The sequence below is a fragment of the Embiotoca jacksoni genome, unplaced genomic scaffold (genome assembly GCF_022577435.1).
Source record: "Embiotoca jacksoni isolate LCO1_2020_lvr unplaced genomic scaffold, fEmbJac1.0.p SCAF_14, whole genome shotgun sequence".
Taxonomy (NCBI): Eukaryota; Metazoa; Chordata; class Actinopteri; family Embiotocidae; genus Embiotoca; species Embiotoca jacksoni.
The window spans coordinates 11,122,414-11,134,878 of NW_027185274.1; the positions used below are offsets into that span (position 1 = coordinate 11,122,414).

General features: G+C 42.0%; 2 protein-coding genes across 3 annotated transcripts; one reads left to right on the forward strand and one right to left on the reverse strand.

The window, feature by feature from the left end:
- Positions 1–3: 3 nt before the first annotated feature.
- yif1b (Yip1 interacting factor homolog B (S. cerevisiae)) lies at positions 4–7,788 on the reverse strand. 2 transcript variants are annotated; one of them, XM_069147946.1, is made up of 8 exons: positions 7,649–7,788; positions 6,098–6,200; positions 5,646–5,775; positions 5,350–5,454; positions 4,222–4,358; positions 3,177–3,332; positions 2,978–3,071; positions 4–1,355 (listed from the first exon to the last, which is right to left on the reverse strand). In XM_069147946.1, the coding sequence occupies exons 1-8, from the start codon at positions 7,683–7,685 to the stop codon at positions 1,200–1,202; spliced, it is 918 nt and encodes a 305-aa protein (XP_069004047.1). In that variant the 5' UTR covers positions 7,686–7,788; the 3' UTR covers positions 4–1,199. The 2 variants fall into 2 exon arrangements, with proteins under 2 accessions (XP_069004047.1, XP_069004046.1); XM_069147945.1 differs by having other exon boundaries at positions 7,640–7,788.
- A 1,132-nt stretch (positions 7,789–8,920) lies between these two features.
- LOC138197253 (GTPase IMAP family member 9-like) lies at positions 8,921–11,878 on the forward strand. The gene is made up of 2 exons (XM_069147944.1): positions 8,921–9,156; positions 9,879–11,878. The coding sequence occupies exons 1-2, from the start codon at positions 9,084–9,086 to the stop codon at positions 10,847–10,849; spliced, it is 1,044 nt and encodes a 347-aa protein (XP_069004045.1). The 5' UTR covers positions 8,921–9,083; the 3' UTR covers positions 10,850–11,878.
- Positions 11,879–12,465: the final 587 nt, after the last annotated feature.

Below are 12,465 nucleotides of genomic sequence, written 5' to 3' on the forward strand. Positions count from 1 at the left end.
CACTTCAGGAGCTCCGTCAGTCGCACTTTATTTATCAGTCGTCATATCATTTCAAATGAACCTGCGTTCTTTGACACTCGAGCCGGGATCAGTTTCTGGATTAATCGTGAAAACGTGTTTAATTTACCTGCTGCGTGTACATAGAATTAGTCCTTAAATGAGAAAATGGAGTACTTTTCAAAAACGGATCGTAGCGGCACCTAGGTTGACCGAGACAATGGTTCGTTACTTGACAAATCAATAAAAAAATGAGTTCGAGGGAGACAAAAGTCCTGGATTTTGTTGAATTTCTGGAAATAATTGAAGTGAATGTGAATCCTTCAGCGGTTTGAAACGAGAATGAACGTCGGCTACGTGGAAACCGCAGACTTGACGTTTTGATGGTGACCACCGGGAGATTCGCAACCACGTTAAAGCGCAAGAAAAGCGGTTCGGTTATTAAATGATCTCGAGTATCCCAAGAAGACTGAAACGGTTTTCACAAAAACAACCCGTCGCACCGTTTTCCCTTTCTTCGCTTGAATGTCATTGTTCCTTGGAGCCGATCTTTCTGTTCGAGAGGTGTCGGGCAGCAAAGCTCGCGCGTACAAAAAGATAAAAAGGTGGCTTTACACCCACGTTTATAGACAACCCTTTGTTCCCACAGCCAACAGGTGACAGAACGGGTATTTTTTTTTTTTTCTCCCACACGTTTCTCACCCGTGACGCAAACATCTGGATGAGTAAAAAAAAAAGAAAAAAAAAAAAAGGTCATTCCAGTTCTTTCTTTATAACAAGTGGACGGTTTGTGAGGTTAATGTGCTTTTCTTTCTGACGAGAAATATCAGACCGGAGCAACGTCCGCAATAACACATACATACATACATACTTAAATATTTCTAAAAAACATAATTAACAAGTAATTATACAGTATAGAAAAAAAAAGAAAAAAGAAAACTTAAAGCCACTTGCTCTGCCCACTAATGACATTTTCTGTGCTGGGAGAGAGAAGGCAGCAGTGCCTCGCGTCCTCTCGTAATCGTCTTGCAGCGCGTGTTTGTTGTGCCCTCACGCGAACATGGGGGGGTGGGGGGGGAGGGGGGGGGGGTCTTTACGTTTTGTCCAAGTCCAGCTTCTCTGATATGTGTGTGGAGGGAGTTTTTTTTGTTTTTGTTGTTGTTGTTGTTGTTGTTGTTGTTGTTGGCGTCGTGTTGTCGCTTCTACCTGATGAGGTGGTAGGTGAGCCAGTACATGAAGATGGGCTGCGCTGCTGCTATAGACATGGTGAGGTACATCCTCAGCTGGTTTCTGGCTCCTCTCACCAGCCTCCCCTCCGCCGCCGCCTCGGATAACAACTTCAGACGCAGAGTGCGGATCTGAGGAGAAGATCATCTTTCATCAGTAACTGAAGCGCACATGAAAGCCACATACGTGCTATGCATGTTTTTTTTTTTTTTTTTTTTTTTTGTATAATTACATTGCCAGTGACGTAATCGTCTTGCAGCATGTATATATATTTATATACACATATATATATATATGTATGACGACTCGGAAACAAGGCATTGAGGTCTTCCAGGGTCTGATGTGAAACACCTTATCGTATAAAAACACCAATAAAATGACAGGGGGCGGGGCGGGGGGAGGGGTTCAAACAAACATTCCCACTCCCAAACTTTCCACGGCTCACTCTATTTATACTTTTCAGGGCACCTCCTTTTACTTTGATCTTCCTTTTTCGTTGGCATGAAAACATTTCCCCCTTTTGTTCACCACGCGCAGGTGGCGCGCTCGTATCTGGTCATTTCCCGCCGAGCCAGCAGAAATGCGATCCGTCACGACTCCCTTGGGATTTTTCCACTCTGCCACCCGGCTCAAGAATGCTGACTCAGCTTCTTTTTTTTTTCCCCTCTCCAGGGAAAGTGCACGCCACCTGGCCCACATAGACACCGCACAGGCGCAAACTCCGTGCGCTCCGCCTCCCTTTGGGCCTTCTGATTCCTACAAGTTGCACATGGCAAACTTGTTAAACACAGGCTCTACGGTCAACAGGTTGACACCGTTTGTTTTTTCCCCACCTTTGGATATGCTAGCACAGCTATCGTAGGTGTTTTTTTTTTTTTTCCCACTCAATATTTCCTCCTACAATAACCTTGGCATGAAATAACTTTGGTAAAAGTGAAAGACACTTCTTAGAAAATTCCTTGAGTAGGTCTTAAAAGTATCTGATATTTACTGTTCGTGAATATCAAAAGTATTTCATTGAAAGTACCTGTTCTTAAAAAAAAAAAAAAGAAATCCTGTCAGAATTTGGAGAATTATTGAAACGTATTCTTTTAAAGTAAAACTACAACACATCGTCCACATCAGTCGTCGGTAGCCACATGGGCCCCGGTTCATGAGCCCATCGTGGTGTGGCTACCGACGACTGTTTGCCGACCGATAAATTAGTTGGGCTCTGATCACAGCTAGTTTGGAGCCTATTGTAAGCCTGTGCAACTTAAAACCGAAACCGCCGGTTCAATTTCACTGACGCTGAACTTTTCAGTAAAAGGAGACCGATCTTGTGTTTAGCAATTAAAGCTTTTAAAATGAACAATATTTTCATATTCATAGAATCTTTTTCAACAAGGAGGGAGTTGTAGGTTTTTGGCGTCGACGTTATATTACACCTAACTATTAGGCTTTTAAATCAGAATATTTCACGTCTTTGAAAAGGTCCCTTTAAATGTATGAATACAAAAAGAGATGTGTCCCGTCTTTAAAAGAATATGCAAAGACATAAACAAAACAAAGCGACCCAATTAGGTCAAGTTAGGTTTATGAAACCCTGTGAGATTTTGTCCCGGGGCCAGTATGCATGCACAGTGGGTCAAAGACGACTTTGAGAATGAGAAGAGCGAATAAGTGTCTTCGATTATTTGTAGAAATGAAATCTGCACATAAAAAAAAAAAAAAAAAAAAAAAAAAAAAATCAATAAGCAACATTTTTACTCACCATGAAGACAAAGATGGCAGCGCAGCACCACAGCAGAGAGAGATAATACGCTAGCCTCCCAAACAAAAGGCCCGCTACCACGCCGACAATCATGCTGCAGAGGGAGAAGGAAGAGGGACGCACGTGGTCGCACGTCTGGTTTGACGCTCACGGGACACGCAAGGTGCAAACGGCGACATACTGCGAGACGGCTACATACCCGACGTATTTGTAGCCAGAAAAAGCCAGCAGGTCTATAGTGGTGAGGTCTGTGTTTACAGTGACGAGGTAGAGCGACAGGAGGACGGCCAGGACCTCCATGATCAACCACACCAGCGCTGAGCTGGCCTGAACTCCCAGCAGCTCTGGGGAAAACCTGAAGGGGGGAAGCGGAGCATGAAGAGTCTCTACAAAGCTAGAAACTGTGGACACTTTTCTGTCATCAGTGTGAGCTGGTAAATCATTTACTTACTATCAAGCTGCTGATGGGTTTTTTTTTTTTTAAAAATTTTTTTTTTATCCCAGTTTTGTTTTTTTTGCCTAATTATACGTGACTATTTCAAACATATTAAAATATGGCAATTCACACACATACACAAACTTATTAACAGCTTCAATCCACACGCACACAAGTCCTATATACAGAAAAAGTGAGTCAATTAAGATTATCTCTAGTTGTATACAATTATTCAGCTATAAAAGTACTTTGTTTTCTCTAATATATGTACATAGATTTCAATTCAAATTACACCGAGACATCTACACGCAATGAAACGGACCAGAAACGTATTCATTTGTGCCACTCGTCCATCCAGTTTCTGTCCAAAAGTAAGTACAATTTGATGTCATATATTCCGGGTACTTCCCTTCTGTGGCCCTGTTGGTCTCGTCAAAGTGTCTTTAGGAGGCCATTTTTTTTTTTTTGTAAATCCTGCAGCTGCTAAAATGTATAGGTTTTAAATTTAGGACATCTGTAAAAGTACGTGGCAGACGAAGCCCAAACAAAGCGCAGATGGGAACAGATCCGTGCCGCTCGTGTTTCTCCACCAAATGAAGTTGCCAAAACAGAAAGACATTAAAAAAAAAAAAAAAAAAAAAAAAAAAAAAACAGGTCTACAAAGAAATCTGCTCAATGTTAATAAGCGCTGCTTAGATGAATACTCTAATGATCACAAAGCCTTAGATTACCACATCTCTTCCAAACCTGTGTCACTCTGATAACAACACGTGTGTGTGTGTGTGTGTGTGTGTGTGTGTGTGTGTACCTGTTCTGTGTGCCGAGGGCCAGTCCAGCCACCAGCACGTATGTGATGAAGCCCATGGCAGGGATGTAAAGATCAGGAGCGTTCACATCAAAGCGCGGAGCCACAGGAGTGTCCTGCTGGTAGCTCACCTCCCAGTTCTACAACACACACACACACACACACACACACACACACACACACACACACACACAAACACACACACACACACACACCAAATCTGTAGTCCCCTCAGGTTTTGGCCAGAATATTTTATCAGGTGACTTTCAACTCAAAACAGATAACCAAGAGGACTTCTGCCAAGACCAAATTCAAATTCCTTTATACAGAGCCGAATCACAACACAAGTTACTTCAAGGCACTTAACGTGGTTACAACAGAACCTTTCAACATTATAAAGAGGAAGCCCAAAAATGTTTACAATTCCCACATACGAGACAACTGGGATGAAAGAAACTTCCCCTTTGTTTATTAATGTTGTGTAGATGAAAGAAGGCAGCGAGAGACTTGCTTTGTGTGTGATTTGAAGGAATATGTTCTTATCGGAGTCGACTCCAAGGCCATCTCATCGAGGTGAACTAAATTGTTGCAGAAATAATTTCTCTCGTCTGAATTTAGGAGTAGAAAATGAACGGTCTTATACGTCTTCTAGACATGTTTCACAAACTGATTTCTTTCATTAGGCTTCATATACACATATAACTGGGTGTCATCTGCATAACAATGGAAATATATGCGTTTTTGTTCCTTCCAATATCACCTTAGTCTATACCTGTATCGGTATAAAGTGAAAAGTATCGGACCTACCACCAAACTTTGTGGTACGCCAAAACTAACTTTTGTGTGCATGTAGAACAGACACAACCTCTATGTGATTATGTGGATTAAACAACGTAAAGAATCTCCTGTTGAAGTGAGAATATGCAGGACACATGCAGAAGGGTATTTCTGAATGCTAAAAAAAAAACGTTCTGTATTGCCTGGATAACTGGTTCAGACTGTCTCAACCAGGACCATTTATGGAAAACCACAGAGGCCGACGAAGAAATATTCTCTTCTTCACCTCTACTTCTGCAAAGTGTGACAGGCCTAACGGAGTGATTTACATTTAGCAGGTGTAAGCAGACCTACCTCGTGCATGTAGGGAAAAACTAGAAGGCCCAGCTTCTTCCCAACATACACCGTGTCCACGGCAAAGTAGTATTTCAGCTTTGAAATAGGGATGAATCTGTCCAGCTGAAACAACCAAAAGCACACAGATGGGGTATGTTACCTCGTCAACGTGCGCAATCATTTAACTTGGGCCTTCCTGTTCGGCCTGATTTTACTCTGAGCGGAAATGTCAGCGGGATTTTTCAGAGCACGTTATCGAAGCTCTTTTTGTGAATCAGAATCATTTCAAAGAAAACTTTGTGAGTCCGTCTTACGTTCTTGTCCACCATTTCCCTCCCCTGGGTGGCCAGCGAGCTGCCGTAGGCCATGGCCAGGTTGGACATGGGTTCTGAGATGAGGGACTGGCCCGCAAATCCCGCCGCTTGAAGGGTGGCCTGCTGGTTCCTGTCAACATGACACCAGACAGTGGATCAGCTGACTGAACATGACGATTGACCATCATCGATCTACAACGTAAAAGACGCGAGCTGGAGAAACAGAAATTAAAAGACGGGTGTTTCCTTGGTCCGAGACAGGACACAAAACGCACGGCACGCCGTAGCATGGAATATATTCGCAACGTGTCGTTGGTGAACTGTAAACTGCCGGCTCAAGAGTGTGTCTGGAATCGTGCTTCACATTGAGCTGACGCTGTAAAATACCACTTTCGTGTCAGAAGTTCATGATTCAATAGTTTTGTTTGCAGCCCAGCTGGCAGGAGTCCCACCTGTATCCTGCCTGTGAAGGAGGTCCAGCTCTGCTCGTGTCCTCAAACAGCTGGCTGCCGTCTGAACCATCCATGGAGCTATTCCTCTGACGCATGCTTGGCTCTGTGTGAAAAGAGGGAGTTTAGGGAAGGACGCGTGTCAAGCAGAGAAATAGATCTATACTTTTCAAATTGCTTAAATCGGACGGTATTAGTAAAGCAAGCAAGCAGACAGATTTAAAGCAGAATCAAGAGAAACCGGCATGCGTTCCTTCCCACCTTTCTGTTGTTCCAGTCATATTCAAATTCATACTTTTAAGCCAAAGTCAATCACGGACGCTGGCTGCTTTATGTACGAGCTGATATTTGTCAATGTTTTTGAGATTAAATTACATTTAATTTTCACGTTTTTTTTTTTTTTTTTTGTCATGTTCTTTTTAAACGTCGTTACTTTCTAAAGAGTTTGACAGCATATTGTAGCCACTAAACACTTTGAAATGCATGCTTCGAAGTCTGTTCATTAATGACCCTTAGAGCTGCAAAGATGACTTAATTCATCAGTTAGTTATTATCTGATCCCAGCTTCTTAAATGTGGATTATTTCTGCTTCCTTTAATCCTTCATGAAAATAAACAGAATAACTTCAGGTTGTAGACTGTCCATTGGGACATTTTAGGCCGCACTGCGCTTTGAGGAAAAACTAGTTGACATTTTTCACCATTTTCTGCAATTTCAAAAAGACCAAACAGGAAATAAATGAATCGAGAAAAGAATTGACAAAGACAGATCGGCAATGAAAATAATTTTGTTATTTGCGGCCCCCGATGGAAATTGAATGCGAAATAACAGTGTCGGCATCGCCAAGGACACCTCGTCTCGTCGGACCGGTCTTGACGTAGGTGGACATCAGCACCAGACACACGGTTCATCTCACTCTTTGTGAGGAGCTGTGACGTGACGTGACGTGACGCGGAAGAAACTCTGAAGTCTTCGCTGCAGGAGGAGGAGGAGGAGGAGATGATCTTCAGCTCCTCGAAGGGACCAATCACATCGTCATACGCTTATCACGTGACCGGGTGACGTCATCCTCGAGAGCCACAAACACGTGACAGTTTGGAGGTTTTTACGTCACACAGAGTCCTTCAGGGCGGCTTGTTTACGTTTTGTTGGTGATGATTTCTGTTAAAGAGGCAGACTTTACGTCACCTCGATGCTCGCCCTCAAACTCGTCCTGCCGACAGCGGAGTGAAACAACCAAACCCGGGATGTACAAACACGAGCGGAACGAGTCCGCCTGTGAAACACTGAACTGTAGCTTCAACTGAAGCCGCCGTTCGCCTTAAATGATCTACAAAACCTTTCAAACAACAACAACAACAACAAAAACCCTCCAGACTCAGAGGAGGAAACAAATAAAGTGTCCAGACCTCCAAATAAGAGGTTTTTGGTGCCCGTCGTTTAGCTGCTAGCCTCGAGCGGCTGAAAGGAGCTAACACCATCTTTCTGATCCCAGCTGGCAGCACGTCACGTAGCGACATTCATGTGATGGAGGAAGTCACGTACGTAACTTACGCTGTCTGGACCCACTTTGAGTTGCAGTATAATCCATTTTCGGACAACTTGATCGTACCGGCAGCTGCCAACTCTGAACTCAGACGGAGTTAGTACCGGTTTAGCACGCTCTGCGCTGATTTGACGCGATGCATGACGGTTAGAAAGTGCGTCCGACTTCAGCCGGCAACGTGAAACGTCACGACGTCACGTGATGTTGAAACCACGCAGGACCGGGGCGGCCGCAGCTGCTCTTTGTCCGGCTGCACCGGGTCAAAAAAAAAAAAACCTCCTCGGTGACGACACGACTCCGTCCTGATGGGGTTAAAGTTTCACCGACATGTACGACGTGATGTTTTTTTTAATTTATTTTATTTTATTTTTTTTTAATTGTAAGACCTTCAGAGCAGTTATCTCCTTGTCATTATCTTTCCCAGCTTTCATACGTCATACGTATGTCGTCCAAAAATTCATGAAAACGTCATACCGCGTATTCCTACCTGTTCGTATGTCGTCAAAAATTCCCCAAATCAGTCAAATTTTTTTTATAAAAACGTCATACCGCCGTATGTCGTCCAAAAATATCATTGCAATTCCTTACTGCTTAGGTGGAAATATGAAAAAAAAAAAAAAAAGTCATACTATAGTATGTCTTTAAAAAAATCCCCCAAAAAGTCATACTCGTTGGAAATATGAATGTCATCTGAATTATGAGTATTATATATACTATATATTGTCGGAAATACGAAAAAAACGTCGTACTGTAGCATGTCGTCGGAAATATGAAAAAGAAGTCATACTATATCATACATATACTATATTTATTTTAGGACACATAGTGCAAAAAAGGCTAAAAGCATTCTGAGAATCACCTTCCACCAGCTTCACTTTGAGTAGCTATAGTTTCCAGTCTTTGCTTTAGCTGTGTTTCCTTTTTTTTTGCGGTTGTTTTTCCTGAATTTTGTATTGCTTGTGACTTTGTGATGACTCACAATTTCCCCTGTTGGGCGTATAGCGTTGGCAGCAAAGACGTTGACAGACTAACCTTCACTTGACCCATGTTTGATACAACTTCTTGGGCACGCACAATTTGTCAAAGTATCTCTCAGAGGAAAAACGATTGGTGACCCCCGGTTTAATATGGGTTTTCTTCAATATGTGGGGAGTTCCCAAAAACATTGTTATGTCAGTCATCATCCTGACATCCTGAGTAATGAAAAAAGTTTCACAGTCACGTAATGCTCTCATACTTTTTGTTTCACTTATCATGTAAACGTCAGACTTGAGAAACACAACTGATGGAATGTGATCGAACCTGAATGCTGACGTTCGTTTAAACAAAGTTGCTGGAAAGCATCCAGCTAAACAATTGGTAAATAGTCCTTCGCTTATTTGAAATAAATTAGAGCTGCTCTCGTGATTTAGTCGTGAATGTGAACTCAAAATCTGTAAAGCCATGGCCCACAGTGATCCGAGGCAAAGCCAGAAAAGTGCCAGACGATTGGCGACTGTAGCGAGACGGAGCACAGGTAATTGGCTCTTTTGCACCTGTTTATGTCTTTTGTTCAACCAACTATAGTTCTATTTTTAATGTTTGAGTGTTTCGTTTTGATTTCATCCTGTGAACGCCGGTTGTGAGATGAATACATTTGCCCTGCAATTTAGAAAAGTAATTAAAACTCAAACATTTAACTGAAAACTTAAAAACAAAATGACAAAAGGTTACAGTGCTGTCTAATGATTTACTAAAGTTTTCAGTTATGAATGTAAAGATCCAGATTTTCAAATACTATTTAAAAATTTTAATAAGACATTATTCTTATTATTTTTTCAAACCTTTTATTTAACAGCATGCTAGTTGTCTACATTATTGCTGTTTTGATACAGGTAATTCCTTACAGTGAAAACAATACAAATTTGAAAAGAGTGTATTTTTCAACTTTGGAAAGGCAAAGTTAGCGGTTTTCCTGAACTTCTATCTTTACATCCTCACATCACATCACAGTCTGTTTCTGGGTTTGGGGGAGTACTGCTGCATACGTGAACAATTGCATATAGTATTATGTGGCAGCAAAGTGGGCAGCATGAAGTCTGTTCAATTGTTTAAAGGTGATGCTATGTAAACATATTGTTCATCTCCAGAAGCCAACTTGTGTATTGATTATTAAAACTGCAGTTAAATTACGTAGTGTGTAAAAATAGCACCATGTAGCGATCCACAAGTGAATTCATTTTCCTCATTGTTTTGTAGGTTTTAATCCAGATAAAGAAATTAGAATTATCTTGATTGGAAAGACAGGAAACGGGAAGAGTGCATCTGCCAACACCATCCTGAACCGAAAGGCTTTCAGGTCATCCACCAGTCCATGTTCTGTGACGTCAGAGTGCGAGAAGGCCAGAGGAAAGGTGAACGGGTACAGGCTTGCCGTGATTGACACACCAGGAATTTATGACACGAAGTACAAACAAGACGAGGTGATCAGAAAACTGAAAGAGTGCATCTCACTCTCCGCTCCTGGTCCTCATGTGTTCCTGATTGTGGTCAAGCTGGACCGATTCACAAAGGAGGAACAGAAAACGGTGGAGCTCCTGCAGCTGGTGTTCGGGGACAAAGCCGCAGCTTACTCTTTGGTTCTCTTCACTCATGGTGAACAGCTGCGATCTACAACAATTGAAGATTATTGTAGTCAGTGTGCAAAACTCAGCAATTTGATTGAAAAATGTAACTGGCGGTATCACGTCTTCAGTAATGCAGCCCCAGACAGCAGGCAGGTACCTCAGCTGCTCGCAAAGATAAGAAGCATGGTCCGAGCAAACGGAGGAACATTTTACACCAACAGTATGTTCCAGGAGGCCGAGCGAGCGATCCGAGATCAAATGAAGGAGATTATGCAGGTCAGTGCTGAGCAGAAAGGCAGAGAAGAAGAAATACTAAGGGCCGCACTTCAAGGAGAACTGCTGCAGGAGAAGCTAAACTGGCTCGATGAAAAGTATGAAAGAAAAGCAAGAGAAAAGGCAGAGAAAAAAAACAAATTTATTGAAACTGGCCTGATCGTGACAGCAACCGAAGCTGGCGTTTTGATTGGGGTGGCCGCAACAACTGTTGGAGGTCCACTTTGCATGGGCATCGGGGCAGTGGTAGGTGGAGTTGTCGGGGCGGTAGTGGGAGTCTTGGCACCAGCAGCGGTGAAAGCTCTGAAAAAAAAATGCACCATACAATAAAACCTATAACATATAAGTACTGCATTTACATGGTGTGCTAAAGAACGGAAAAGCACTGATCTACCTGCATTGTAACTTTACGAGAAGAACTGGAACTCATCTTTTACACTGAATCGACCAACTTGATTGGATGGACTGCAAACATCGTATTTCCCTTTCATTTCCAGTAGGTCCCAATTCTACTGTTCTACCATTTGTGGACCCAGCGGAAATGTTGAACAACTGGTTTGGCTGAAGCAAACGTCAAGTCTCTGCTTAACATCAGTTTCCCTCAGCTCCAATTGTTGTTTGTTTGTTTTTTGACACATTTTACTGCTTCGGTTTTGTCTTACTGCTCATAGCATTGGTATCATATATGAACTGTAAACATAAGCAACTGTTTGGTAACACACTCGCCATATCAGTAAGGGTTCAGCGTCTGTGCATCTACAGCTTGCTCTGTTAAGAAAATCAAGTAATGTATATTTAAAACCTTTAAAGAATCGATCCTTTAGAAAAATTCTACATTCAATATTCTCAGAATTTCCTAAATATTTTGAAGCTCATGAAGAGTTTTTGTATGAATTGCTTTTGTTCTGTAACCATCAACCTGTAGTGTTTATTTAAAAATGATTGGCTTGTATATATTTTAGATGTCGCAATATACAGGAAAAAAGAAAGAAAACATGACCAGTAAAATAAGGCAAACAGGCACTTCTGATTGGTCATCCATTATGTGTGTGTGTGTGTGTGTGTGTGTGTGTGTTCATGTGTGTGTAAAGCCTTTGGGAAGTAAGTAACAGCCTTATTTTTAAGAAGTGTCTTTGTGGCTGCGAGGACAAACAATTTTTTTTTTCTTTTTTTTTTTCCCATCCATTTTAGACAGATGTGAAGTAAATGTGTACTGTACTGTACACAATAAGTGAGCACGCAGAAACACTGCCGGCAAATTTATCTCAGACTGGCAGTTTTCCGGCATCATAAACACATGAAATACAAGAACATCAAATTACTTTTTTTTACTGTGGAGGCCTATTGGTTCAATCAATCTGTGTGACAAAAATAAAATGATAAAATTGTCAATTTCCTGTCTCTCTATCTGTCCACAGTTTGCCTCTTTGTGTTGTTTCAAATGACTTTGCGTCTCACTCTCTCCTCTGACAGCTGGACGCACTGGCCCTCAGGGAATATGACCAACTCTGTGTAAATGGACTGTACTGCATTAAAGAGCCACATTGCCCTATAAAACAGCCCTGCCTCACATGCATACACTCACATGTACATGTAGGGCACACACACAATGTTATTTTCTCACTCCTACTTGCAACGCACACAGCATGGACTATTTTAAGGGGCTTTCTCATGCGGTAGTAATTGTTCTAAAGGCCACAGAATACAATAGAGGTCTACAGTTAACAGCTTGGTGAGCTGTGACTCTGGAGACACAAGCCGCTTGGGGTGAACCTGTCTTTGGAAATTATTTTCAACAACTTTGGCAAGCTCATTTCAAGCAGAGACGAGCAACAACAACAAAAAAACGGTGTGTTTGCCGAGCTGTATCTGAGCAACTCTGCATTTTGTCTGTGTCTTAATGTAGAATATCTGTGTGTTTTTTTTTCCAAGTCTTCTGAGGCCGT

Excerpts from the sequence above, each read along its gene's own strand:
- LOC138197253 (XM_069147944.1), top strand. The coding sequence starts at position 9,084 with ATGGCCCACAGTGATCCGAGGCAAAGCCAGAAAAGTGCCAGACGATTG. Across the intron at positions 9,157-9,878 it reads TGTAGCGAGACGGAGCACAG|GTTTTAATCCAGATAAAGAA; the intron begins GTAATTGGCTCT and ends ATTGTTTTGTAG.
- yif1b (XM_069147945.1), bottom strand. The coding sequence starts at position 7,685 with ATGGATTATACTGCAACTCAAAGTGGGTCCAGACAGCGTAAGTTAC. Across the intron at positions 5,455-5,645 it reads GGGAAATGGTGGACAAGAAC|CTGGACAGATTCATCCCTAT; the intron begins GTAAGACGGACT and ends TGGTTGTTTCAG. Across the intron at positions 3,072-3,176 it reads TCTGGCTACAAATACGTCGG|CATGATTGTCGGCGTGGTAG; the intron begins GTATGTAGCCGT and ends CTCCCTCTGCAG.